Here is a 24,090-nt window from a genome sequence, read left to right as displayed (position 1 = left end):
GGGGGTCCGGAGCCGCCACGTGTCCGTAGGCGCAGGCACGCGCACGGCCGCGAAGCTTCCTCGGGAAGACTCGCCCACCTACCGCATTCAATGCGGGAGACGTTAAGTACGCTCTGCCACAGCAGAGCCCGATGTGACTTTTGCCAGGCTGTACTGTTGATCGCGCGTTACCAAGGCGCACAGTGCAGCCGTTGGCGCCGCCCACGCCACGCACGTCAGTCTGCTACGCCAGTTAGACACGACAGCTCGCCGATGGAGTATCATAACCCCTACGCGGTAGACCCAACAGACTACGCCGCAACCTACACTGTCTCAACGGGCGCCTCGCCGATGGGACAGGTGAAGACCCCCCTCGGTCGGAGAGTCTACAGGGCGATGAAGCATATCCGGCAAGAGATTCTCCATCACTGTAGCTCCACTAATGTCTTTTTCGTGGTATACTATACATCCTTGTTGGGCCCACTTGTCGGGGTCCAACGCCTATGTACGCGTCCTCCTTGCGCTATAAAAGAGAGACGCCTGTTAGAAAATGACTCAAGTCTAAGGAAGGACTTGAAGGCAGAGGATAGACTCATCCACAGACACAAGAGCAATACAACTCTCAGTGGACATAGGGTATTACGCTCCGGCGGCCTGAACCACTCTAAATCCTCGAGTGTTCTTGTGTTCTTGCTTCACGAGTAGATCTGATAAATAGCTTGCACTTCCCCGAGTAACCACCCTCTGGGATTAGGCGGGTACACTACGCCACCCGGCTGTGGCCCTCCTCCTAGAGCCACGACATCTGGCGATGTCCGTGGGGATCGCGCAGGCGAAGGCCAGATCTCCGCTCACCTCCAGGCTTCTGAGGTTGGGCTAATCCTCTGCAACAATGACGAGAAGATGAAGAGAGGCATGGCGTCGCCCACGCCGCATGCCTCGGCATCGAGGCGGCAGTGCCTTCGGTACGGTGGCGCACGGCAGCGGCGCCTGCTGTGCGTCGCCACTACAACACCTCAGAGCCGGCGCGGTGACATGCAGCGGCGACGCCTGCTGCGCGTCGCCCTACGACACCTTAGCGTCGGCTCAATGTTTTCTCTCAAGCAACCACCGGGGGTCCCCTGCGGCCGCACGGCGCCGGTTCAAGGTTTCCTCTCAAGATGGAGGCTGGAGCCGACGGCTGTGACTCGGGAAGGATGTATGTCGCCTTCTCCCTCGTCTGGCTTAAGCCTCCCTTGGAGCTGCTGCAGACAGGCGTCGACCTCCGCTACAAGGTGCAGTGGCCCTGTGCCAGCACCAAGGTGGAGCCGGCGAACGACCGCCCTTCTCCACGATCCGTGCTCGTCCAAGCGAGCACCCGTCCTTCCGATGCACTAGGGTGTCAAGCTGGCTTCAGCTCACTATGAGCGGCCAACGTACTGGCTTCCGTCGGTAGCTGGCAATGGCAGGGCCACTCCCATTCAAAGCCAAAGAAGTTGTTCTCATGCTATCTGAGCATGAAACAATTCTTGTGCTGAGAAGGGCCCTGCAAGCTCCCAAGGTGATGCTGGATGATGCTGTATAGGCACGTCCAGGGCACCTTCGCCCCCAACGACTGAGAGAAGCCCCCAAGGTGGCAGTTCCACTCCGGGAAGGAACGTGCATGTCTTACGGGGCGACGGCTGTAGGTTACCACTAGATAGGATTGAGTGTGTTTCTCCTTTGTAATGATGTGGTGCCTACGTGTGGTCCAGAGCAGTAAAGGTCCGCCCTTGTAAACCCGACCTCTGGCTTCATCGTACAAACAGGCGACACCATCAAGTGGTCCAGAGCGGTAGAGGTCCGCCCTCGTAATCCCGATCTCTGATGTACACCACGAATCAAGTAATGAAGGAGATTTGCTTTCTCAATCTTATCTTTACATTAACTTAATGGCACTTATCCGTTCAGCTTGCATGTTTCCTTCTCCCGTGCGGAGTCTTTTTTGTCGCTAACGATCCAAATTGAGTTGCTGGCTTGTGGTCAGGCTGGGACACCCCTTCTAGCTAGAAGGCGGTCCAAACTCCTAGGGACCTGCTCCGGAGAAGTGGTGCTTGTATCCTGGGGTGGAGAAGTTCTGTGTAGCCGCTTAGCCTGGTAATGTACCCTAAGCCTACGCACTTCACTGCCCTGTTACGAGTACCCTAGTATCCGAAGCAGCCGTACCTAGTGGTCCGGACTCCTTTCTAGTATAAGACGTGGTTTCCTATGCCTTACCACGAGGTCCGGTGACGTATCTCGTTGATCGATGGCGACAACTCAAGTCCACTCCAGTGGCCCGCTCCGGCGGAGACCGCTCGCCACGGTCGCTCAAGTCCACTCCGGTGCCCCGCTCAGGCGAAGACCGCTTCCTGGGTCGCCAATGTCCACTCCGGTGGCCCGCTCCGGATGAGACCGCTCGCCACGGTCGCCAAAGTCCACTCGGTGGCCCGCTCCGGCGGAGACCGCTCCCCACGGTCGCCAAAGTCCACTCTGGTGGCCCGCTCCGGCGGAGACCGCTCGCCACGGTCGCCAAAATCCACTCTGGTGGCCCGCTCCGGTGGTGACCGCTCGCCACGGTCGCCAAAGTCCACTCCGGTGGCCCGCTCCGGATGAGACCGCTCGCCACGGTCGCCAAAGTCCACTCGGTGGCCCGCTCCGGCGGAGACCGCTCCCCACGGTCGCCAAAGTCCACTCCGGTGGCCCGCTCCGGCGGAGACCGCTCGCCACGGTCGCCAAAATCCACTCTGGTGGCCCGCTCCGGTGGTGACCGCTCGCCACGGTCGCCAAAGTCCACTCCGGTGGCCCGCTCCGGCGGAGACCGCTCGCTCCCTGGGCGGTTCGAGATCCGTGCAGCCGTTTAGCTTGGTTCCGTACCCTAAGCCTGCACCTTCGCCGCCCTGCGGAAAGCGCTCTAGTACCTGAACCTGGCAACATGTGCCACGGCTTTTAGGGGGTCCGGAGCACCCGCTCTCGACATGAGCACGCCAACGCAACCAAGATTGCGTCGGGACATGTCACGATAATGGCCCCACCTGCGGGTTCGTACCTCCCCCGAGGTGGGCCCGGGGGCCACTATCGGTACATCTGGACTAGGGTACCCCCTCTTGCTGTGTCAAGACTCGCGTAGTTATTCGTAACTATGCCTTAAGGAGCTGAGCAGCCAGACCCCCGGGGTCCGGCTGCATCTCGCTGGACCAACGGTCCCGGACCGGCTTTTCGCTCAGGGACGGGTCCGGTGACGCCACGTGTCCCGGAGAAGGGAGCGCTCTGCCAAAACAGCCGGGGGCCCCGGACCTCCCATGGGGTCCCGGACCCCATATACTATCCGGACCCCTCTGCGGGGATGGAACAGACACCCCGCCTGGGGGGGGTCCGGAGCCGCCACGTGTCCGCAGGCGCAAGCACGCGCGCGGCTGCGAAGCTTCCTCGAGAAAACTCGCCCACCTACCGCATTCAATGCGGGAGACGTTAAGTACGCTCTGCCACAGCAGAGCCCGAGGTGACTTTTGCCAGGCTGTACTGTTGATCGCGCGTTACCAAGGCGCACAGTGCAGCCGTTGGCGCCACCCACGCCACGCGCGTCAGTCTGCTACGCCGGTTAGACACGACAGCTCGGCGATGGAGTATCATAATGCCTACGCGGTAGACCCAACAGACTACGCCGCAACCTACACTGCCTCAACGGGCGCCTCGCCGATGGGACAGGTGAAGACCCCCCTCGGTCGGAGAGTCTACAAGGCGATGAAGCATATCCGGCAAGAGATTCTCCATCACTGTAGCTCCACAGACACAAGAGCAGTACAACTCTCAGTGGACATAGGGTATTACGCTCCGGCGGCCCGAACCACTCTAAATCCTCGAGTGTTCTTGTGTTCTTGCTTCACGAGTAGATCTGAGAAATAACTTGCACTTCCCCGAGTAACCACCCTATGGGATTAGGCGGGTGCACTACGCTACCCGGCTGTGGCCCTCCTCCTAGAGCCACGACAGTTTGGTACTTAATAAAAATTTGGAAACTAAACATGGCCTACGCTCGCTTGGTACGAGTATCATCCACCATAGGAAAATGATTGAGATTCTGGTGGTGCTTTGAAGGAGATGAAAGTAACAAAAATCTAGATGTGATTTTTGCAAATTTTTCCTAACAAAAGGGTGATTTTCTTTTTTTCAAAAGAAAACGGGGGCATTTTCTCAAAGAAAAAAGCATCCAATCTTTTTTTGGCAGGAAAACATCCAATCTTTTGGCAGTATAGAATTTTAAATGCAAAAAAGCTCATTAAATCAAAAGGGTGAATTTTCCATGCTCGCGAGCCGTCATTGGGTAACTTGTGTGGATTTTACAACTAAGAGCCTAATTTTGTACTAGTAATAAAGTAGCCAAAATACGCCACGTTATCCCCTGTCTTTATCTCCCAGCCTCTTCCAGCAACATTCGTATCACCGACTCCAAAGGCCAGCTACATCGCACAGACAGAAGGCAGCACGCAGCAGGCAGTGGTCAAGCAGGTCACGACTTCACCGAAGTCAGCATGGCCGGCGCCCGGCGAGGCATCCATACTTGGAGTCTACCGTCTGCGTGTCCCCGATCCATTCACCGCTGTATCCGTAGCCGGCTTGTCGGCGACCTCTGCTCCAGTCTCCAGCGCACCTGCCCCACGTCAACCCCAAGGAGCCGTGAGCGTACCGGCCGCGTCCACAATATATAAGCCGGTGTCGTCCGGTGATCCCAAGAGATCGAGCTGCTCAAGACCAAGACGACATCACCCCCGCCGCACCAGCAGGAAGCTCAGCCATCTCATAGCGACAGCGAGCACCGCGCATGGCGTCCACCAACAACACCGCCCCCTCCGGCGTGGACTCTGCCGACGAGGTCCTCCACGAATTCGGCATCGTCCGGGTCTACAAGAGCGGCCGCGTCGAGCGGCCCCTCGTAGCCCCGCCCGTTGCGCCGGGCCTCGACGGCGCCACCGGCGTCGAGTCCAGGGACGTCCATCTCGGCGCCTACTCCGTCCGCCTCTACCTGCCTCCGGCCGCGGCGGCCACCGCCCCCAGCGCCAGGCTCCCGGTCCTCGTGTACGTCCACGGCGGCGGCTTCGTGGCGGAGTCCGCCGCGTCCCCGGGCTGCCACCGCTTCCTGAACAGGCTCACGGCTGCCTGCCCGGCCCTCGGCGTCTCCGTCGAGTACCGCCTCGCGCCGGAGCACCCGCTCCCGGCGGCCTACGACGACGCCCTCGCCGCGCTCAAGTGGACGCTCTCCGCGGCCGACCCGTGGGTCGCCGCGCACGGCGACCTCGACCGCGTCTTCTTGGCCGGGGACAGCGCCGGCGCCAACATCTGCCACTACCTGGCCGTCCACCCCGACGTCGTCGACGCCCGGACACCGCAAGATGACGGCAAGGGCGGCGGCGCGCTGGCGCGGCGGAGGCTCAAGGGCGCCGTGCTGATCCACCCCTGGTTCTGGGGCTCGGAGGCGGTGGGCGGGGAGCCGCGGCACCCCGCGGCGCGCGCCATGGGGGCTCGGCTCTGGCTGTTCGCGTGCCCCGGCGCGGACGGCATGGACGACCCGCGGATGAACCCGTTGGCGCCCGGCGCGCCGGGGCTGGGTACCATGGCGGGCGAGCGGGTCATGGTGTGCGCCGCGGAGCACGACTTCCTGAGGTGGCGCAGCCGAGCGTACGCAGAGGCGGTGGCCGCGGCGAGGGGCGCGGAGGGGGAGGGATCGGTGGAGCTGCTGGAGACGGAGGGCGAGGGGCACGTGTTCTATGTATACAAACCCGACGGCGACAAGGCCAAGGCCATGCTCGACAGGATCGTCTCCTTCGTCAATGCTCCGTGATGCAGTTGTGGGTTCGTACCTTTTGTCCTTCGCTTTGGCGCCATTGTAGGATAGTACATATGAAATGGGTACCAAAGTGGTGAAGAATTTGGGATAAATAAATGTACGGATGATCCTCATACATAGCAATAGTAGCATGGGAAATGCACAACCACACAGTGGCGGAGCGTGAGCCAAAACCAAGGGGGTGCCAGTTCAGACTTCAGACTTGATACCTATAGAGGTGTTCATCTAGAAAGGTTTGAACAAGTGCTGCTGCTTGTAGATAAATGGAGCAGGGGGGAGCTTATGTCGCATGTATGCATACAACCATGCAGATGCGGCTTGGCAAGCAAGCATGCAGAAGCAAATCTTGAGAAAATTTCATGGGGCAAGGGGGGGCCGGAGCCCAGTTTGGCCTCCACTAGGCTCCGCCCCTGCAACCACACTCACATGTGCATATATGAGGTACGGTAATAATTTGCAGAAATATTAGATGAATTTTATCACCTTCTATTGTCAAATTTTCTCGCAAAACAGAGTATTAGGATGATTTATATTAGTTTTGCAAATATCCTAGATTTCACACGAAACCCAATATGTTATTCCAATCACCCAGAAGCTTTGCAGCAGGATTTCGTTCATGGCCCTTAGGCTTAGAGGAAGTCGTCGGATCACATGACATTCTAGTGGTGGTAGCGGGCGAGGCGGCAAGGCCGCCATCTGCCATGAACAATGGGAGAGCCATTATTTCTCCAAAATCAGATCAGAGTCATTTCCCTCAAACAAATGAGCAATGAGGGCATCATGATAAGAGTCTAGCGATGTCGGATTAGGGTGACAATAGCAAGGCTGCTACTAGATGGTCTAGGAGGAGTCGAGGAGGAGCAGGGGAATGAGAGGGAACTACCGCAATTTATGAAAGACTATGCAATTATGCCCGTGCGTTGTCATGGACAAATTGATATAAATATCGGATACATATTGGTGCACGTGTGTTAATTTGTAGAGATCTACATGATCGAATCATGGACGGAGGGGTTGATCCGACTCGCATACGTGATGGACCAATGAATTAGTGCGGCAATGCTGCAATTTCCTACAAAGAAAACCACCAATTGAATGTAAGGCCCAGGTCTCCAGCATGATAGAGAGATAACAGACAGATCACATGTCGACGGGGAGGATGATGGCTTCGTCTTGAGGCTAGAAGAACCAAATAATTACTCTGTATACTCCCAAATCAGTGGGCACATGCCACCTGCTTCTCCTCCCTCAAATCAGGCTATAGCAAGTCAGATACTTGAAGCCTCTCTCTATTTTTCTCCCTGAGCAGAGAAAGCAAGCAGGTCACCGCCAACCATACCATCGGCTGAAACATACTGACGACAATGTTATAGATGGAACATTGGCTGATGTAAACACTGAACAACAGAGATATGAGACTGATTTTTTGACTATTTTAACAAAACATTATGTATTTTTATTTGAAGAAGACACATGCCCAGTGCGGATCTCTCACTATTTCAGAAATCATAACTATGACACAACGTCCTTTTTGTTGCAAAAAAAATTATTATTTATATTTTGGTCATATTTTCATGCCTACTACAGCCATACGAGCATTACTACCTTCCCAGGACACAAATCCTAAGGTGCAAGTGCAACCGTGCAAGATATATCAAACAAAAAGCAATTAACAGTCACAAGCACTAAGTTTCTTGCCACCCCAATCTTCCATGATTCCAAATACAACATAGCAAACCTGTGGAATGCATTCTAGATTTAACAACTTATCTGATTCACATTGCTGGATCATGGAGGGATGCTAATTAACTTAGTGAGCTCCTATGGCTAACTCAATGAACATATGCCACGGAAAATCACCAGTGGAGTCGACAGAATCTCACTTCTCGGGAGCTATAGGATGCAGCAGCACGAAGTATATCTTCAAGAAGCAGCCCTCACTCGTGCGGCTAGGGCAGAGCTCGATCCGCAGATCAACCAGCTCTGGTGCCAAGCTCTTGACGGCCAGCGTGTGGTCCTGCTGCGCTTCAGTCATGTCAAAATCTGTACTTCAGGTCAACGGAGCAGAACAAAATTTGAACTAAATCGTAAGTGAGATTGAAAGGATAAAATTAGTACCAAATCTGCACTTCATTGTCTTATGGGCAGCCAATGGAGAAAAGCACACCGTCGGAGTCAACATCGTCGGTAGGAGGGGGAAGTCGAGCCAGAGCTTGTTCTGCAGGGTGGCATCCCACGCGAATGCACCCACCTCCTTGGTGACCCTCACGGCGGCATCTGCCCAGTCCGCGTCGCTCTCCGGCGGCGAGTGCGGGGGTGAGACAGGGAAGCGACGGCATCAGAGAGCGAGGGGGTGAGAGTGGCTGCGGCGAGCGGGCGGAGAGAGGGTGCAACAGCGCCGGAGATTGTGGGGATAGAAGCGAGCTGCTCGGGAGGTTCTCGGCGCGGTAAGGGGCGGGGATGCGCGCCGCGATAGCTGGCTGGAGAGGTCAGGGGATAGCGGCGTGGCGGTGGAGGCTGTGCGGAGGAGGGAAGACCCGCGACGGCGGCGGCGGCAAGGCCCCCGGCGCCGTGCGGAGCAGAGGGAAGGGAGAAGGAACGGCGGCCGGGGGTGACGCGGTGAGCCAGCGTGGCAGCGTCTGCTTTGATGGCTTACGAGCGGGTAAGGCCACATCGGCTGCGTTTAGTTTTAAAATTGGTCTCTCCAAACTTCACTATTCATTTACCACATCAAATTTTTTTCCTCATGCATAGAACATTAAATATAAATAAATAAAAAAACTAATTGCATAGTTTTGATGTACACAATCTTTTGAGACTAGTTAAATCATAATAAGACAACAATTACCACGAACAAACAAAAAAATATTCCAATGTGCTACAGTATTCGATACGCCACTTTTTACTATTATTTTACGGATCTAAACACTATTCGAATCATTCTGACAGCCCAAGTCGAATACAACCAGAGTTCGGTCCTAAAGCGTTAGCATCGTTTACATGGGCCCATCTACGAAAATTTTTTGCAAAACCCACCAGAGCCGTTTCCCTTCGCGCGAAGCGACGGAAATATCCGCCTCCCTCTCGACGATTCCGCTCCTGTCGTCTCTTCCGTTCCCCTCCCTTGCTCCCCTCTCCTGTCCCCCCAAATCAGATGATTGCTCCTCAAATTGGGCAAGGGAGAAGAGCAGATCGGATCAGGATGGCGCGGATCTAAGCAGATCGGGTCCTTCGCGGTCCACGGCTTCCTCGACAAGGTCTGGTCATCCCCGGGCGGGAGGAGCCGCTCCTCGGGCGGAGGCGGCGGGAGCGGCACCGGGGACGAGTTCGGGCGGGCGGTGGCGCGAGCCGCGGTGGCGCAGGTGCTGGAGGCCGCGGGCTCGACTGCGCGCACCACTCCGCAGTGGACGCGGTCGTCGACGTCGTCCTGCGGTCCATCTCCCCCTGGGCCAGTCCTCAGCCTTCAACGCCAACCTCGCCGGCCGCGCGCTCGCCAAGGAGGTCGACGTTATCCATGCGCTCGTGGAGGTCGGCTCCGACACGGATGGGTTCGCGCGTGCGTCCGCCATGGATGCACATCAGGCAAGAGAGGCACGACATATACAGCAAGGTGGCTCCTTCCAAGCATCTACTCACTTGATGTGTTTTTGCTGTGATAATTGCGATTTTAATCTTGTTCACAAATGGTTTCATACAAAATATAGCATCTCGTACATATATTTATAGTGGAAGTAGCATTACAGTGACATTGCATAAATAAGAAAATACTTCATTGGAATAAACTTTGAAAGGAATACAATATGCAGTACAAGAAAAAAAATTACTAATTACTGCTCAGGTTGGTTGCCTCCAAATTTTTGCCATATATGCTCAACCAAATCGTTCTTGAGTCGACGATGCGTATCTTTATTCCGAATAGCCACACCTATCTCCAATACCCTATCAAATCCATGAATTGGCCCCTGACCATATGCATTCAGTGGGGCAGGAGAGCTCCCCTGGTCATAGTTGTAGTCATGGCGGCCCTCGTAAGAGTCCCTCTCATCCTCAACAATCATATTATGCATAATAATGCAAGCATACATGATCTCACCAAGAGTTCATGTTTGCCACACACGCGCTGGTGTGCGTATAATGGCAAAACGAGACTGCAACACCCCAAATGCGCACTCAATATCACCCCAAATGCGCACTCAATATCTTTTCTTGCTGACTCTTGCCTTTGAGCATATAACTTGTGCTTTTCACCTTGAGGCAGTTTAAATGTTTTTACAAAATGCTGCCCATATCTACTGTTTTGTACTGTACCATATTATTTTAATGTGAAACTGGGTGGTGGGGGGCAACGGCCACCCATGCCAGCTCAATATTTTAATCGGCACGAGTCGACGCGTCTGCTGTATTCGATTTCCATTCTGACAATGATGGTTCGACTCTCACAGTGGTGATGGTGCGGCTGACGCTCTCCACGGTTCGTTTTTTCTACACCACTGCTAGTGCCCTAAGGGAACATTAGGTGAGAAAAAATATTACTTTTTGGCAGAAATACTCTCTAACTTGTAATTTTTATGGGTCTACACCCAATCGGTCTCCTTCTACCCTGATAGGTGGGTCCAATGTGAGGGATAAGACGGGCCCGATCTAAGTGAGAAAAATTTTCAATTGTTTTCGATCTTTATAGTATAGATAGATATAGATTTACTTGATCCGCGACAAAAAGAATAACATGAGCAGATCAGGTGTAGGCAATATGAACTGTACCGCCACAGACACATAGACACCAGCCAAATGCATATGCTCCACATCATTTTTATTTATTCTATAATATACATGCTACTTGACACTACGATCAAAATAACAGTGGATGGAAACCGAGCGTAGCTCGGACGGCTAGCACTCGGGGTGTGGAGGCAGCCAATCCTGGGGTTGAGCATCGTTGGACCCTGGATTTCCATGGGTACTGTAGCGTGGGGTGCGTGTGTGTGTTGTGGTGTGAGTGCTGCAGTATGACGCATTCCGAGACTACTCGCACTACTGGAAACTGTCTTTTCCCTATGTGTCTCCATTTTCCTTGAGGGTTTTTCGACTACACACAGGGAAATTGGTATTTTCTTGTCGGTTTTGAAAAAACGCACAGGAAAATAATCTAACCCACAAGAAAATTCACATTTTCTTTGTCGGTTGCAAAAAAACTCATGGGGAAATTCATGTACACACAGGAAAATTCGAATTTCCTTGTCGGTTGTGGAAAAACTCCCAGGGAAATTCATGAACTCACAGTAACACATGTACAGTCCGTCTTTCTTCTTTTAATCTTGGATTAAAATTTGTATGTGGTATTTCGCCCTCATATGAACTCCAAATTTGATGCTTCTTTTTTCCTGTTTTTTCTAAAATCACATTCTTTCATTTAATGTTATTTATTTGTATAATTATTGCTGTTATTTTGTTTTTACACATAGCTTATTTTCTTCCACCCAAGTAGGGAATAGAAAAATATATTTTTGTATAATAATTAGTGATGTAACTTCATATTTTCTAATATAATAGTAAATGTAAGGTTGTGTCCAAATTTGGGATTCATATGAGTTCGAAAAGTATTGTAGGGTATTCAAATCTCATTGTTTGACTTGAGTTATATGAAACTAAGTGGGTGATGTACTCATGTATGAACAAAGTATAGTCCAACTTTGTTATAATTCTTTGATACTTAAATGTCAAGCTTATACATTGATGAAATGAATCTATGTCAATTTACATAATTTTCGAAGATGTTTTAGGTATTATTATCATTATTGTATAATGAGGTTGTAAATAGAAGTTTTAATTGTCCCTAACAAACATTTGCACTTTTTATCCATTGTAGGATATGAGCTATAATAGAACAGGCATCATTAAAATCTATTTTTGTATAATTATTTAAATACTATTTGAGATATATGTAGTTCAAATTGTAATTATTTTCAATAAACACAAAGAAATTTATTTAAACTGCAGAAAATAGTAAATAAGTTCCAAAATTAATGAAACTTCTAAAAGACAACTAATATACAGTCTATTACATGTAAAAAATATATTGATATGGATAAGATAATTGTTTTTGTATGTTATTTCACAATAGTGCAATAAAACAAAAAAGAAAAAGAAAAATATTAAGCAAATCAAGCCCATTTCAGCCCAAAGAGCCCAACTATTTTTGACCATTCATCTCTGATCCAATGGCTCCAATCACACTCCCATAATATAAAAGCAGAAGAAACCCTATCCCTTTCCTCTCTAGACTCAGATCCCCTCCCCTCCCCTCCCCTGGCCTCCGCCCGCCGCCTCACCTCGCGACCCCATCTCGCACTCCCGTGGCTTCCGCCCGCCGCCCCACTCGCGAATCGGAAGTAGACGCATGGTCCCCGGCGCCAAGCAGGGGTGCAGGGACGGCGGTCGGTGCGCGGGTCCCAAGTGGCCTGCGCGGGCAGCAGGGGCGCAGGGACGGAGGCCGGCGCGTGCGCTCCCCGGCGGCCAGCGCCACCACCTGCTGCCGGCCCCACCCGACGGTGGCTCCTGCGCGGACGCTCGACGCCGCCTTCACCCCTGACGGTCGACGACGACAATCCTGGCCCCCGACTTGGCGACTCCCCTCCACCTCTCCTCGGCGTGGTCCACCGTCCGTAGCTGCCGCCTGGTCCGTGTGGTTCCGTCTACGGCTGCCGCTCTCCGACTCTGTATGTTTGTTGTGTCTGATGTCTCCTTTTTTGAAAAAAAAAATATTTGGGTAATTTGTGACCATGAGTGCATTATTGCTCCCATAGGACTATCTAGATTCTCTCAGAATCTGGATCTGCTAGTGCCAGTCTTCGATGGCCCTTTGCTTGAGCTCGAAAACATTGAACATCAACAAAAAAAAGTATGGAGATAAAGCAAATGATGTTTTTAAGCCCTTCGTATACACTAGCTTACCTAAGCAATATTGTGTCCTCCAATAATTGCCTTAAAAGCACATGTTATATGCCCCAGAATCTCACCTTAGGGGAGGATGAGAATTTTCTTTTGATCCAATTAATTCACCTCTAGCATTCTGTCTCCTTTTTATTTAATTTTCAGCACGAGAGGACACAGGGCACAGCTAGAGGAAGAGACTAGGTCATTATGTGACTAGAGCATGAAGGAATTGAGAAAACCAACCATGCTTTGGGGATCCTGAAGCTGATTAAAAAAATCCAGTCTTGCAAACAAAATAGGATGCTTAGGAATTAGGACATTGGTTTTTTTTTAAATTTTATCTCTCATTCTTAACTGTCTTATCTCTAATTCTTAACCAAGCTTGCCTTGTGATTAAGTCTGTGCACTTTATACATTGTGGTCTACACTTATTTTTGCTAGTAAACCAAGCTTGGTGTGGGATTAAATCTATGTACTCTATGTAGTGTAAACCAAACTTGCTGGGTGACCAAATCTGTTCACTTTATGAAACTCCAGAGTCAGGTTAGATATGATTCATCGATGGTAGCTGCCTTGTTATTTTCTTTAAAGCCTGCAACTAGATTACTTCTGTTATTTTCTTTGCAGCTTTGTTTCTGCAATTAAACCACTTGTTGAGATTCAGAAATACTAATCTTCATTTTGTTGCATACTGATTAATGTATCTTTGATTGAAGTGTTTCTTTCTTGAATTTACAGGCTAATCGAGGAATTGGTGAAGCAGCTTTAGTATTGAAGTGTTTCTTTTCCATAGACACATCAATATTGTAACACCAATTGGATTATTGCTGCCGAGCAATTTGACATCGAATTTGTACATACTATATATGATGAGTTCTGGTTTACATCTAGGCTTCAATTGTCGATGTGTTTGATTGAAATTTATGTGATTGTGAACCCCTCAAATTAAATATGTGTCAGTTTTAGCTGGTATGAAATATATTTTTTTTTTGTTGGTTGCTTGGAATTTTCCTGTGGGTTTTGTTGACAGGGAAAGAATGGTTAGGCCTGGTTATTTGGAATTTCCTTGTGGGTTGTTTGGAATTTCTCTGTGGGTTTTTGTCCACAGGAAAAGAATGGCCAGGTTTGGATGCTTGGAATTTCCCTGACCTAAGCTCACCGACGGGGAAATTTAACAAACCCTTGGGGATAAAAAAAAACCGACGGGCAAATTGTTATTTCCCTGTCGTGTCGTTATATCTCTGGGGTTATTCTCTGTCGGTGTATACACAGGGAAATTATTTTTAAATTTTTCTGTCGGTATTTTGTATATCTCTGTGGGTATGTGCACCCTCAGGGAAATTCCGGTTTCTAGTAGTGTTGGACAGTCTCGTCTACGTTGAGTCTGGTCAACGTGGACGCTCAAAATCTTACCTGACTCCCTAGTGTTCCTAGGTATTTTCAAAACAAAAATAACAGTGGATTACCAGCAGGGGTGAAGCCATGGCGGTCAACACACTATTATCGTCACTTTTCGATGGCGTCAGTAACATAAAAAAAATAGTGATGAACAGTAAATTTGTGAAGGATTGCCGGAATTTCGACGGAGTAGGCTACTGACCCTCACTACTACAGACGTTTGTACAAATGGATCATCATCATCGGTTTCACCCAAACTGGTAGTGAAAGGTTTTCATTTCGCCTGTTCATAAGTAGATGAGTAGTGACCGTGTAACTAGCGGTGTAAACGACTATCACAACCTTTTTAAGTTAGAACCGGCGGTGGAAACAAAAACGATCGTCACGGGGGAACGGTTCCCTAAACCAAAGCTCCTCTTCCCTAAACCAAAGGATAATCAGCGCACCTTCTACATAGTGATAAGTGACGGATTTTGTTACAGGCTCTTCACCCGGAATAGACAAAGGTGACGGTCGAAGACCTCACACGGGGAGCCTAGTCACCAAAAAAGGTGACGATTGTCTACTGATATCCGTCAACTTTCTATCACATAGGTAATGGGCAAATGCTCGTCACCCTTCTATTCTAAACAGTGACGATGTAGGAGTGACGGGCGCGATGCCCGTCACCATAGAGAGATGACGTCCGTCACCATAGACCTTTTCCTATATGCTGGCAGCGACCGAGACCGCGACACCACCCTGTTTGAATTCCAGATGCTTATAATAAGTTCTCTAGAATTTTAATATTTAGTAGTATCAAATGTAGATTACTGATAAAATTCATTCTATAATCTTGGGCTAATTTGTGAGACGAATCTAATTAACTTAAATAATCCATAATTTGCTATAGTGATGAGACAGTAACAATCGCTAACTAGGAACCAGGGTACAAAATAGCAGACTATGAAAATTAGCGGAGAGCTCTTCTCAACCGCTATAGCGCCGCTATAGCCTGCTATTTAGTACAACGGAGTGGTCGAAAAATGTTATAGCGGCTGCTGTAGCCCGCAATTTTGTACAATGCTGTGAACTAATATACCTCGTTAAATTCATCTTGTGAATTAGCCTAGAGGTTCTACAAGTAGTTTTGTACATAGACTTTATTAAATACTTCTAAATAATAAGATTCTCTGGAGCTTATTTTTAACCCTCTGATCATCTAAACGAGCCCTTAGTCCTCGGCTATAATTAAGTTTGTACTCTCTCTATATAGGATTTAGATGTCGTTTTGACAAGATTTGAGTCAAACATTAGGAATATAAATCATGAATAAATTTTAAGTTATTGAGTTTAAAAAAGTGAAAACTATATGAGTAGATTTGTCTTAAAAACACTTTCACAAAAATATACATATATCATTTTTAATAAATATTTTTATAAAAAATAAGCAGTCAAAGTTATGCTTTGAAGACCGTGTCGCTGTACTAAACATCGTCTATTTCTTATATGGAGGAATTATGGCCCTGTTTAGTTTTCAAAAAAATTTCTACAGTACCCATCATATTGAATGTTCAGATACATGCATTGAGCATTAAATGCAGTTGAAAAAATAACTAATTATACAGTCTAACTGATTAGCACGAGATGAATATTTTAAACCTAATTAGTCTATAATTAAATATTATTCGTCAAGTAACAATAAAATATGCTACAATGCCAAAACTAATAACTTTTTATCAACTAAATAGGGCCTATGTGGTTTTAGTCGGTTATTACTTCGTAGGCGTTGCGAATCCTAGCCATGCTCCGATTGGAGGTTTAGAGGAAGCTAAGCTACTAGCTAGGCGCGTGTCCGATATGTGGCCCTGTTGTGTCTGTTTGCAAGACACGCACGATCGAGGATCCAAAGGTATTGCTTTGCAATCGCACTGTAGGCTTGTAGCCACACGGACGCGGACCGAGTAAACATAATTTCTAGCTCACTCCGATTACGTGGGTCGCTAAGAAATTAAAACACCCTGGAGCAAGCCATCGACCTGCACTTGACGACAGTGTGGACGGATTAACCAGATTATATATATGCGCCTGTTGATGTCGACATGGACAATCTCTAAAATACGAAAGCGCGTCCGTTCCCGCACGATTCTCTGGCACGTGTCGCGCCACGTCGCTCAGAAAAATTTGGGCTATCGGATTAGGAGGTCGAATGGCCAATCCGAACAGGCAGCCTCCCGAGCATCGCGCCGACGCTCCGTGTGTCCTCCACCCAAACAGACACCCCAAACCGCTCCCCCTCCGTCTCTTGGTCCTCGCTGACCCAAGCCCCCATCGCACAAGTCCGTCGGATCGCCGCCCATCGCTGCAGCACCTGCTGCTCTGTTGAGTTCCCTTCTCCGGCCATCCCAACCCCAAACCGACCCACCGAGGTAGATCGCAACCCCCCGTCCTGGTGCTTCTCCACCCCTCTCCCACTGTCACCATCAGATAGCCTCCCAATGCCGGGAATCGAAGCAGCGCCTTTGCTGCAGCCCCGTCCAGGACGTCATTGCAAAGATTGTGGTCTTTCTAGGGTCCCGCATAGAAAAAGCCGAGAGCCTATCTGTGAAAGCTAAGTTTTAGTTATTTTGAGTTAAACCTGCGAAATTCTAAAATTCATATAAAATCATAGAAAAACTAGAAAAATGCAATCTAAAATGTTTTGGATTTCTTGCAACTAGATCTACAAACTTTCTTATATGAACATGTTCACTTTATACATATTTTTTGCTCTATAATAAAAGATAAATTTATTAGCACTTAATTATATCTCAAGTTCTGGGCATGCACTAGTAGTGATTTTTGTACCGTGGTTTAGATTCTAAGAGTTCAGCCCTATGAAAAATTTTAGGGCCAGAGGAATCTCTAGCTATAGATTTTATTAGATCTTGTTCTATGCCATGTGTAAATTAATCTATTTATTGGAGGTGTTATACTGAGATTCATCAAGTGAAATCTTTACAGTAATGTTACATTGATGCCTACATGCTGTAGAAAAAGTTTAGGACTTTTGTTTTAGTGGAACTTGCCCAAGTAATTTTTGCCCTAAATTTTTTTTTGATATTTTTACCAGTGGATATGTAAGAAATTAATTCTGATATTTTGCTCAAGTATTTCCTGCATCATCACTTTATTGTAGCACTTCTACTTATTGATTGTAGTACAATTTCAAATTCAAAGAATTTCTACAATCTATCAGCATAAATATTTACGTAGGATCTTGTCGGTGTTCCGAAATTAAATCACCGGCTAGTAAACTTGTATGCGCGTCACAGGATCGGATAATAATATAAGGATGAGACACAAGATTTATACTGTTTCAGACTGAATGTCCGTACGTCCAATTCGAGCTCTCTTGCTCTTACACTTAAGTTTGCAGTAAAGGGTTACAAACAGGCGAGAGAGGGAGCGGGGTCCCAAGTCTCTAGGTCGTGACCGTGTGTGTGTGGTGAGATGGTTCGGATGAGTCGGCCCCCCTCCACGGGTACGCCCCCTCCCTTTTATTGTTTAAGGGGTGAGTGTTTACACTGAGGGGAAAAAGAGAGGCGCGGGCCACGTCTCCACCCGGAGGACGCGGGCTGACTCGTCGCCCACTCCAGTCCGTATGGGGACATGGGGCGGCCACATCCCTGATTCTCCGGGGCCACGTCTGTTGACCGCCTTTTGACTGGAAAGCTCTCCCTTTCTCGGAGACTTGTAGTCGCGGGTCTAGTGGGCCCCTCCAGGGGAGATGGTGCCCGCTTACCAGGGTCGGGTGAGACGGAACTCCTCCATAGAGGTCGGGCGAGGTAGACCCCCCTCCCATAGGGGTCGAGCGAGGCGGAACTCCTTCGCGGAGGTCAGGATCGGGCGAGGCGGGATACTTAGGAGAGGCGTGGGGCATCCCCTTCATGTCGGGCCGCCCCAGATCGCTTGGCCTTGACCTGAGCCCAACTACCCCGTGCTCTCGCTGGGCTGTGACCCATGTGGTTAGGCACTTTCATGGACGGTGTTGGGGGCACCTGTTATTTTTATCCTCATCACATCTATTCTACCTACGACTCAGACACCAAAACATCTTTACGTCAAAAATTTTGAATACAAAAGTAAAGCCTGTATCAACTACAATCCTACAACAGGAAATACGGCCTATGGGACCTATGCTTCTATCCTTTTATTCTCAAGTTTTACATGGTATTGTTCAACCGTGAACCTCCATGTTTCATAAGAACTCTTACATAGAAAATACAAAAATATAAAGTAAAATATTAATGTGCAATAACTATTCTTCTTAACAGGCAATCTTTCATTATCAACATTCATATATAAAGCTCGAGCAAGAGGCCTTAGCGCGCGGCAATGCTGCACCATCTTTCTAGTGAACACACTAACGCGCGGACCGAAAACAAACAGGGAACATATCTGGTGGAAACTAAACCTTCGTAAAAATCCGTGCATACCACGACAAACAAGCCATCTAAATTCACAAAAAAATCACACAAAATGAAGTCGAGTTTGGACGGGATATTTTACAAGATTGTGTATCATCATATCATCTACACAAGGTTGTGTATCATCATATCATCTACATGTGTGATTTTTTTTGTGAAATTAGATGATTTTTTTTGCCGTGGTTTGCACAGGTTTTCACGAAGAGTGTGGTTTCCACCAGATATGTTCCCAAACATATATGCCCTGCACGATTTCGCAAACTAACAACTGTTCATGGATCCAGCCTTCCGGGTGGTGTATGTTGCAGTATGTCGTATGCGTTGCGCACCAGCACCATCAATTGATTGCAGTTAAAAGTGACTAGGATCTGTTTGAATCCATATGGGGTAACTTTTAGTCAACTAAAAATTAATTCTAGATGATTCAAACGGGGCTAATTCTAGAAGAGCATTGTTATTGTGGATTATTTCCGCATCATTTATAATATTTCATTATGTTAAACTCATTTTTTTCTAAAAAAAATTGTACACAAAAGTGGAGAAAATAATGCATCAAGATGATGTTTGTTCACACATGCAAAAGGTCAACAGAATCACGGAGCATACAAATTAGCAATTGGCATAGAAAATGATGAGGACATGGCACCTTCGGATACGACCATTGATTGTAAGGTGAACTCGTTCCTACTTTTCGCGTGGTGATTTTTGATACAAATCACTTGGTTCCACATATACATGCCTTTATCTGCTTGTAGGTACAAATATGTCTCAAAGTGCAAGTCCATTAAAGTTGAATAGTCAGTTCGTAGGTAGGCCAATATTGCTTCATTGGAAAGGTCATAATTCATCCATTCGGAGTGCAATTGATCTGTGGAAAGCTTGCTTGATAAGCTTTCAAATAGACCTTGTCCCACTTCAATATCACATCGTGAAGGTCTCCAAATCATCAAGACTAGCTGTTATTGTTTCTGCCCGAAGCTACATCGTCGACATGGGCTTATTATTCATCCTTGGGGTCCTTGCCCAAGTTCGAGCATGCTCTAAGGATATGGGGAACACATCGAGGAATCCAGTGGACGTCCTCCCCCTTGGCCACCTCCTTATTAGGAGGCCAGCAAGGGCGTCCAAGTTAATAAGTTGGAGGTCCAATCCATGTCAAGTTCGAGTCCGCCTCGGAGTCCAGGAGCAGTAACACACTAAAATCGACGCCCAGGTTTAGGGTTTAGGGTCGTATAGGGAGTCCAAATTCAATGTTCTACTTATGCATGGAAGCCTAAGGAGATAAGCTTTCCAAATGCTTCAAGTTCCATGCCAATATGAGGTCTGAGACAATGGAAATCATTAATACTAGTGGATGTCCAAAAACTGTCACAATATTGCGCTGCCGTATTTTGGGCTGTTGGGCCGTGTATCATTTCAGAACTCATTAGGGATGCGTCCAGGGGACTTGCACGACCCTAACCCTTTATATTCAGTAGCCGTCGCCATAGTTAATCTCCAAGAGCCTTTTCAAAATCTACTCTCTAAATCATCATTTAGAGAGCCATTTGAGTTAAAATCGTTTCTATATCTCTGTACTCTCCAACAACTTTTTTATATCTTTCGCCTAGTCTAGAGAGCAATTTTCGTGCTTAATCTTTTGCTAGTCAGAAATCTAGAATGGAGGAGGTCTACATTTAGATATCTAATTGAAGAGGCTTTTGGAGGTAATTTTTAACCAAAATATTTATGCCTAAGGATATAGAGAGTCTCTTGGAGATGCTTAGGGCTTGAGTTTTGTTTAGATTATTCTGTCAAGCACAACCGTCATCAGTTTGGAGACCCCAATTCTGTGAGTTCAATACATCTGCAATTTTGTTGCATTCTTTCTTGTTCTTGCTTGTGTTCTCCTATTTGCAGGCAAAGATTAGACTTCGCGGCGATCCAGGATTTTGTACATTTTAACTACTTTTCTTCTTGTTACCCTTTCTTTCCGATCCAGGACTTTGATAGGATATTCCACATAGGAAAGGTCCGGTTCTACCCGTATATCCTCTTGTTCGACAATCTCCGTGGGAACTCGGACACATTTCTTAAGCTGAGAAACATGGAAGATGTCGTGTATGGCGGATAGTTGCGGAGGAAGTCTTACTCTATAGGCCACGGGTCCACAAATTTCGATGATTTCATAGGGACCAACATACCGGGGAGCTAGTTTTCCTTTCACTCCAAATCTTTGTACACCCCTGGTTGGGGAAACCCGAAGGTATACATGATTTCCAACTTCGAATTGCAAGGGATCCCTTCTTTTGTCGAAATAGCTCTTTTGCCTGGATTGTGCCGCCTTAAGATTTGCTTGGATCATCCTCACTTTTCTTCTGCCTCAGTTACAAGATCAGGTCCAAATACTACTCGTTCTCCGACTTGCGACCAACTCAAAGGAGTACGACACCTTCGACCATACAAGGCCTCAAAGGGTGCCATTTTCAAACTTTCTTGATAGCTATTGTTGTACGAGAATTCTGCTAGAGATAAACACTTATCCCAACTCTTGTCAAAGTGAATGACACAAGCCCTCAACATGTCTTCTAGGATTTGGTTTATTCTCTCTGTTTGTCCATCGGTTTGTGGATGATAAGCTGAGCTTCGAATCAGTTTGGTACCAAGAGAAGCTTGCGATTGTTCCCAGAAGCGTGCTGTGAATTGAGTACCACGATCAGAGATGATCGTTTTAGGTACGCCATGTAGGCAAACAATGCGATCGAGATAAATCTCAGCATATTTCTTGGCAGTGTAGGTAGTGTGCACTGGAATAAAATGCGCCGTCTTTGTGAGTCTATCCACAATAACCCAAATAGAGTCGTGCTTCTGGGATGTGTTTGGCAATCCAACAATGAAATCCATACTTATGTCTTCCCATTTCCATGATGGAATAGACAAAGGTTGAAGAGAGCCGGCTACCTTCAAGTGGCTGGCTTTTACTCGCCGACAGGTATCACATTCAGAAACATATTTAGCAATTTCCCTTTTCATCCTAGTCCACCAGAAGTTTTGTCTAAGATCTTGATACATTTTGTTACTGCCTGGATGAATGGAGACCTTGGAAAGGTGTGCCTCATCGAGGATTTGCTTTCGGAGCTCATGATTCTTTGGAACAACTATGCGGCTTTCAAACCATAGAATTCCATGGTGATCTTGGCGGAAACACTTATATTTTTCTTCCCCTTGGGAGAGCTTCTGCTTGATGATGTTAACACCTTCATCATGTAGTTGCGCCATGATAATTTGATCATGGAGGGTTGGTTCAATGGAAATGTGGTTTAAAGTGCCTTGGGGAATCATTTCCAAATTGAGTCTTCTCATTTCAGAACACAGTGTCTGGTCATAAGATTCCACAGCTAGGCAATTACAATGACTCTTGCGGCTTAGTGCATCCGCGATTACATTGGCCTTGCCCGGATGGTAGTGCACCTCGAGATCGTAGTCTTTGATTAATTCCAACCATCTTCTTTGTCTCATATTTAGATCGGCTTGGGTGAAGATATATTTGAGACTCTTATGGTCTGTGTAGATATTGCAATGAGTGCCCATAAGATAGTGTCTCCAAATCTTCAGAGCATGAATGACGGCTGCTAACTCGAGATCATGAGTAGGATAGTTCTGCTCATGTGGCCGAAGAGATCGTGAAGCATAGGCAATGACTCTATTGTCTTGCATGAGCACACAACCAAGACCCGTACCCGACGCGTCACAATACACGTCAAAGGGCTTGGCATTATCAGGTTGAGCCAGGACAGGGCTGTAAGCATCTAGGCCCTCAAGGTATGTTTCGGTGATTAATGACAACCATTATTGTGACTAATGAGTTTGTGCAGCTTAATAGATCATTATCGCTCATTTGGTCATATGTCAAAAGAGGCCCCTCAATTTCGGTCATTCTAAAAGGCGATCTCGGTTTTCAACTTATATATGTCAAAGCTAAGGATCTTTCTAGTCCTAATTGTCACAAGGTTGAGAAGGACACTTAGGTTAGTATAGGTTTTATAGTTTTGTAGTGATCGCACTATTAAGAGGGGTTAAGGCTTAGTAACTTGAGCATGGACATGGTCATTTGAAAATGGATGCACACTATGGTCACTCAGGTTTCTAGAAGTTCAAATAAGTAGTTCTCAAACTATATCTCAAGAATATTTGGATTTCATTCAAGACTCAAATCAGAAAAGACAAAATCAGAAAAAGTCTATACACCGGTTTAACCAACGCTCTCAATTTTCTATACGTCGGTTAAACGAAGTCAGCAGAATCTGGACAAATTCAATACACCGGTTAAACCGACGTGTTTGAATTTAACGTCGGTGCATTAGTCCAGAGTTGGTTTTTCCAGGGCAATTCAAGTTCTATTCACCGGATTAACCGACGCTGTTTGAATCAAGACGTCGGTGCAATTGACCAGTGAGATGGTTTTTCAGTGGATTTCAAAAGTTGTACTCACCGGTTAAACCGACGATAGGTTTGAGTTAACGTCGGTGCAGTTGTCCAGAGACTTGGTTTTTCAGTTGATCAGTGGACAACTACACTCACCGGTTAAACCGATGATACGTCGGTCAATCTGCCCAAGTTGTAACGGCTAGTTTTCAGAAGAGGCAGTTTACATTCACCGGTTAAACCGACGATGACAAATGGAGGGACGTCGGATTAACCGGCGCTACGCAGTTTTCTGGCAGCTTTTCTCCAACGGCTCTATTTGTGTGAGCTGCCTATATATACCCCTCAAATGGGTCATTTCGCCCACTCTTGACACCAGGCAACATCCATACACTCATACTATAGTCAAGAGCCACCTTGAGCTTCATCATTCACATACTTGTGCATTCAATCAATCAAGAAGCAAGATTAAGGACTTGAGTAGAGAGAAGCTAGTGTGCATCCGTTCTTGGTGATCGGTTCTTGCTCAAGTGAAGGCCTTAGCTTGTTACTCTTGGTGATTGGCATCACCTGGGCGATCTTGGTGATCGAGGTGTTTTCTCGCGGAGCTTGCCAAGGATTGTGGGAGCCCGGAGAAGAAGATTGTACGTGGCTTGATCTCCACCACGCCGGGATGGTGAACGGAGACTCTTAGTGAGCGCCCTCGTCTCGGTGACTTGGGAGGTGACAAGACTCTTGGAGAGTGTCACAACGTGGATTAGGGGTGTGTGCCAACACATCGATACCACGGGAAAAAATCCGGTCGTCTCTTGTTCACTCTCTTTATTCAAGCATTTTCTTTCTTGCAATTTACTCATGTGCTTGACTTAGAGATCATAACTTAGCTCTACCTTGCTAGGCTTTACTTTGTTTTTATCTCTCTTAGCTTGTGTAGGTAGCTTAGTTATCCGGTTGGTGAATTGGTGCCCTACTAGCTTTGCATAGGTTAAGGTTGCTTTACTTTGTTTTAGAAATTGAAAAAGGCCCAATTCACCCCCCCTCTTGGTCCATCGATCCTTACAAGGGCCTTAGTCAGCAACTCTCTTA

At 47.6% G+C, this 24,090-nt stretch overlaps 1 protein-coding gene and 3 long non-coding RNA genes across 4 annotated transcripts; 2 read left to right on the top strand and 2 right to left on the bottom strand.

Annotated features, from left to right (window-relative positions):
- The first annotated feature begins 4,727 nt into the window (after window positions 1–4,727).
- On the top strand, window positions 4,728–6,387 carry LOC120700460 (probable carboxylesterase 2). Its single transcript, XM_039984711.1, has one exon. It carries the CDS (start codon window positions 4,799–4,801, stop codon window positions 5,813–5,815), a length of 1,017 nt encoding a protein of 338 aa, XP_039840645.1. The 5' UTR covers window positions 4,728–4,798; the 3' UTR covers window positions 5,816–6,387.
- Window positions 6,388–7,490: 1,103 nt separating this feature from the next.
- On the bottom strand, window positions 7,491–8,464 carry LOC120700483. The gene is made up of 2 exons (XR_005685918.1): window positions 7,989–8,464; window positions 7,491–7,864 (listed from the first exon to the last, which is right to left on the bottom strand). It is a non-coding gene; the product is annotated as an uncharacterized LOC120700483 (long non-coding RNA).
- A 3,520-nt stretch (window positions 8,465–11,984) lies between these two features.
- LOC120700480 lies at window positions 11,985–13,640 on the bottom strand. The gene is made up of 2 exons (XR_005685905.1): window positions 13,491–13,640; window positions 11,985–12,535 (listed from the first exon to the last, which is right to left on the bottom strand). It is a non-coding gene; the product is annotated as an uncharacterized LOC120700480 (long non-coding RNA).
- LOC120700473 lies at window positions 12,153–13,726 on the top strand. Its single transcript, XR_005685900.1, has 2 exons — window positions 12,153–12,537; window positions 13,493–13,726. It is a non-coding gene; the product is annotated as an uncharacterized LOC120700473 (long non-coding RNA).
- Window positions 13,727–24,090: the final 10,364 nt, after the last annotated feature.

Source organism: Panicum virgatum, chromosome 1K, assembly GCF_016808335.1.
Source record: "Panicum virgatum strain AP13 chromosome 1K, P.virgatum_v5, whole genome shotgun sequence".
NCBI lineage: Eukaryota > Viridiplantae > Streptophyta > Magnoliopsida > Poales > Poaceae > Panicum > Panicum virgatum.
The sequence above is the reverse complement of the archived record's forward strand: the minus strand, read 5'-3'. Positions and strand labels throughout refer to the sequence as shown.

What these genes read in the sequence shown, in the direction of transcription:
- LOC120700460 (XM_039984711.1), top strand. Translation starts at nt 4,799, where the DNA reads ATGGCGTCCACCAACAACACCGCCCCCTCCGGCGTGGACTCTGCCGAC.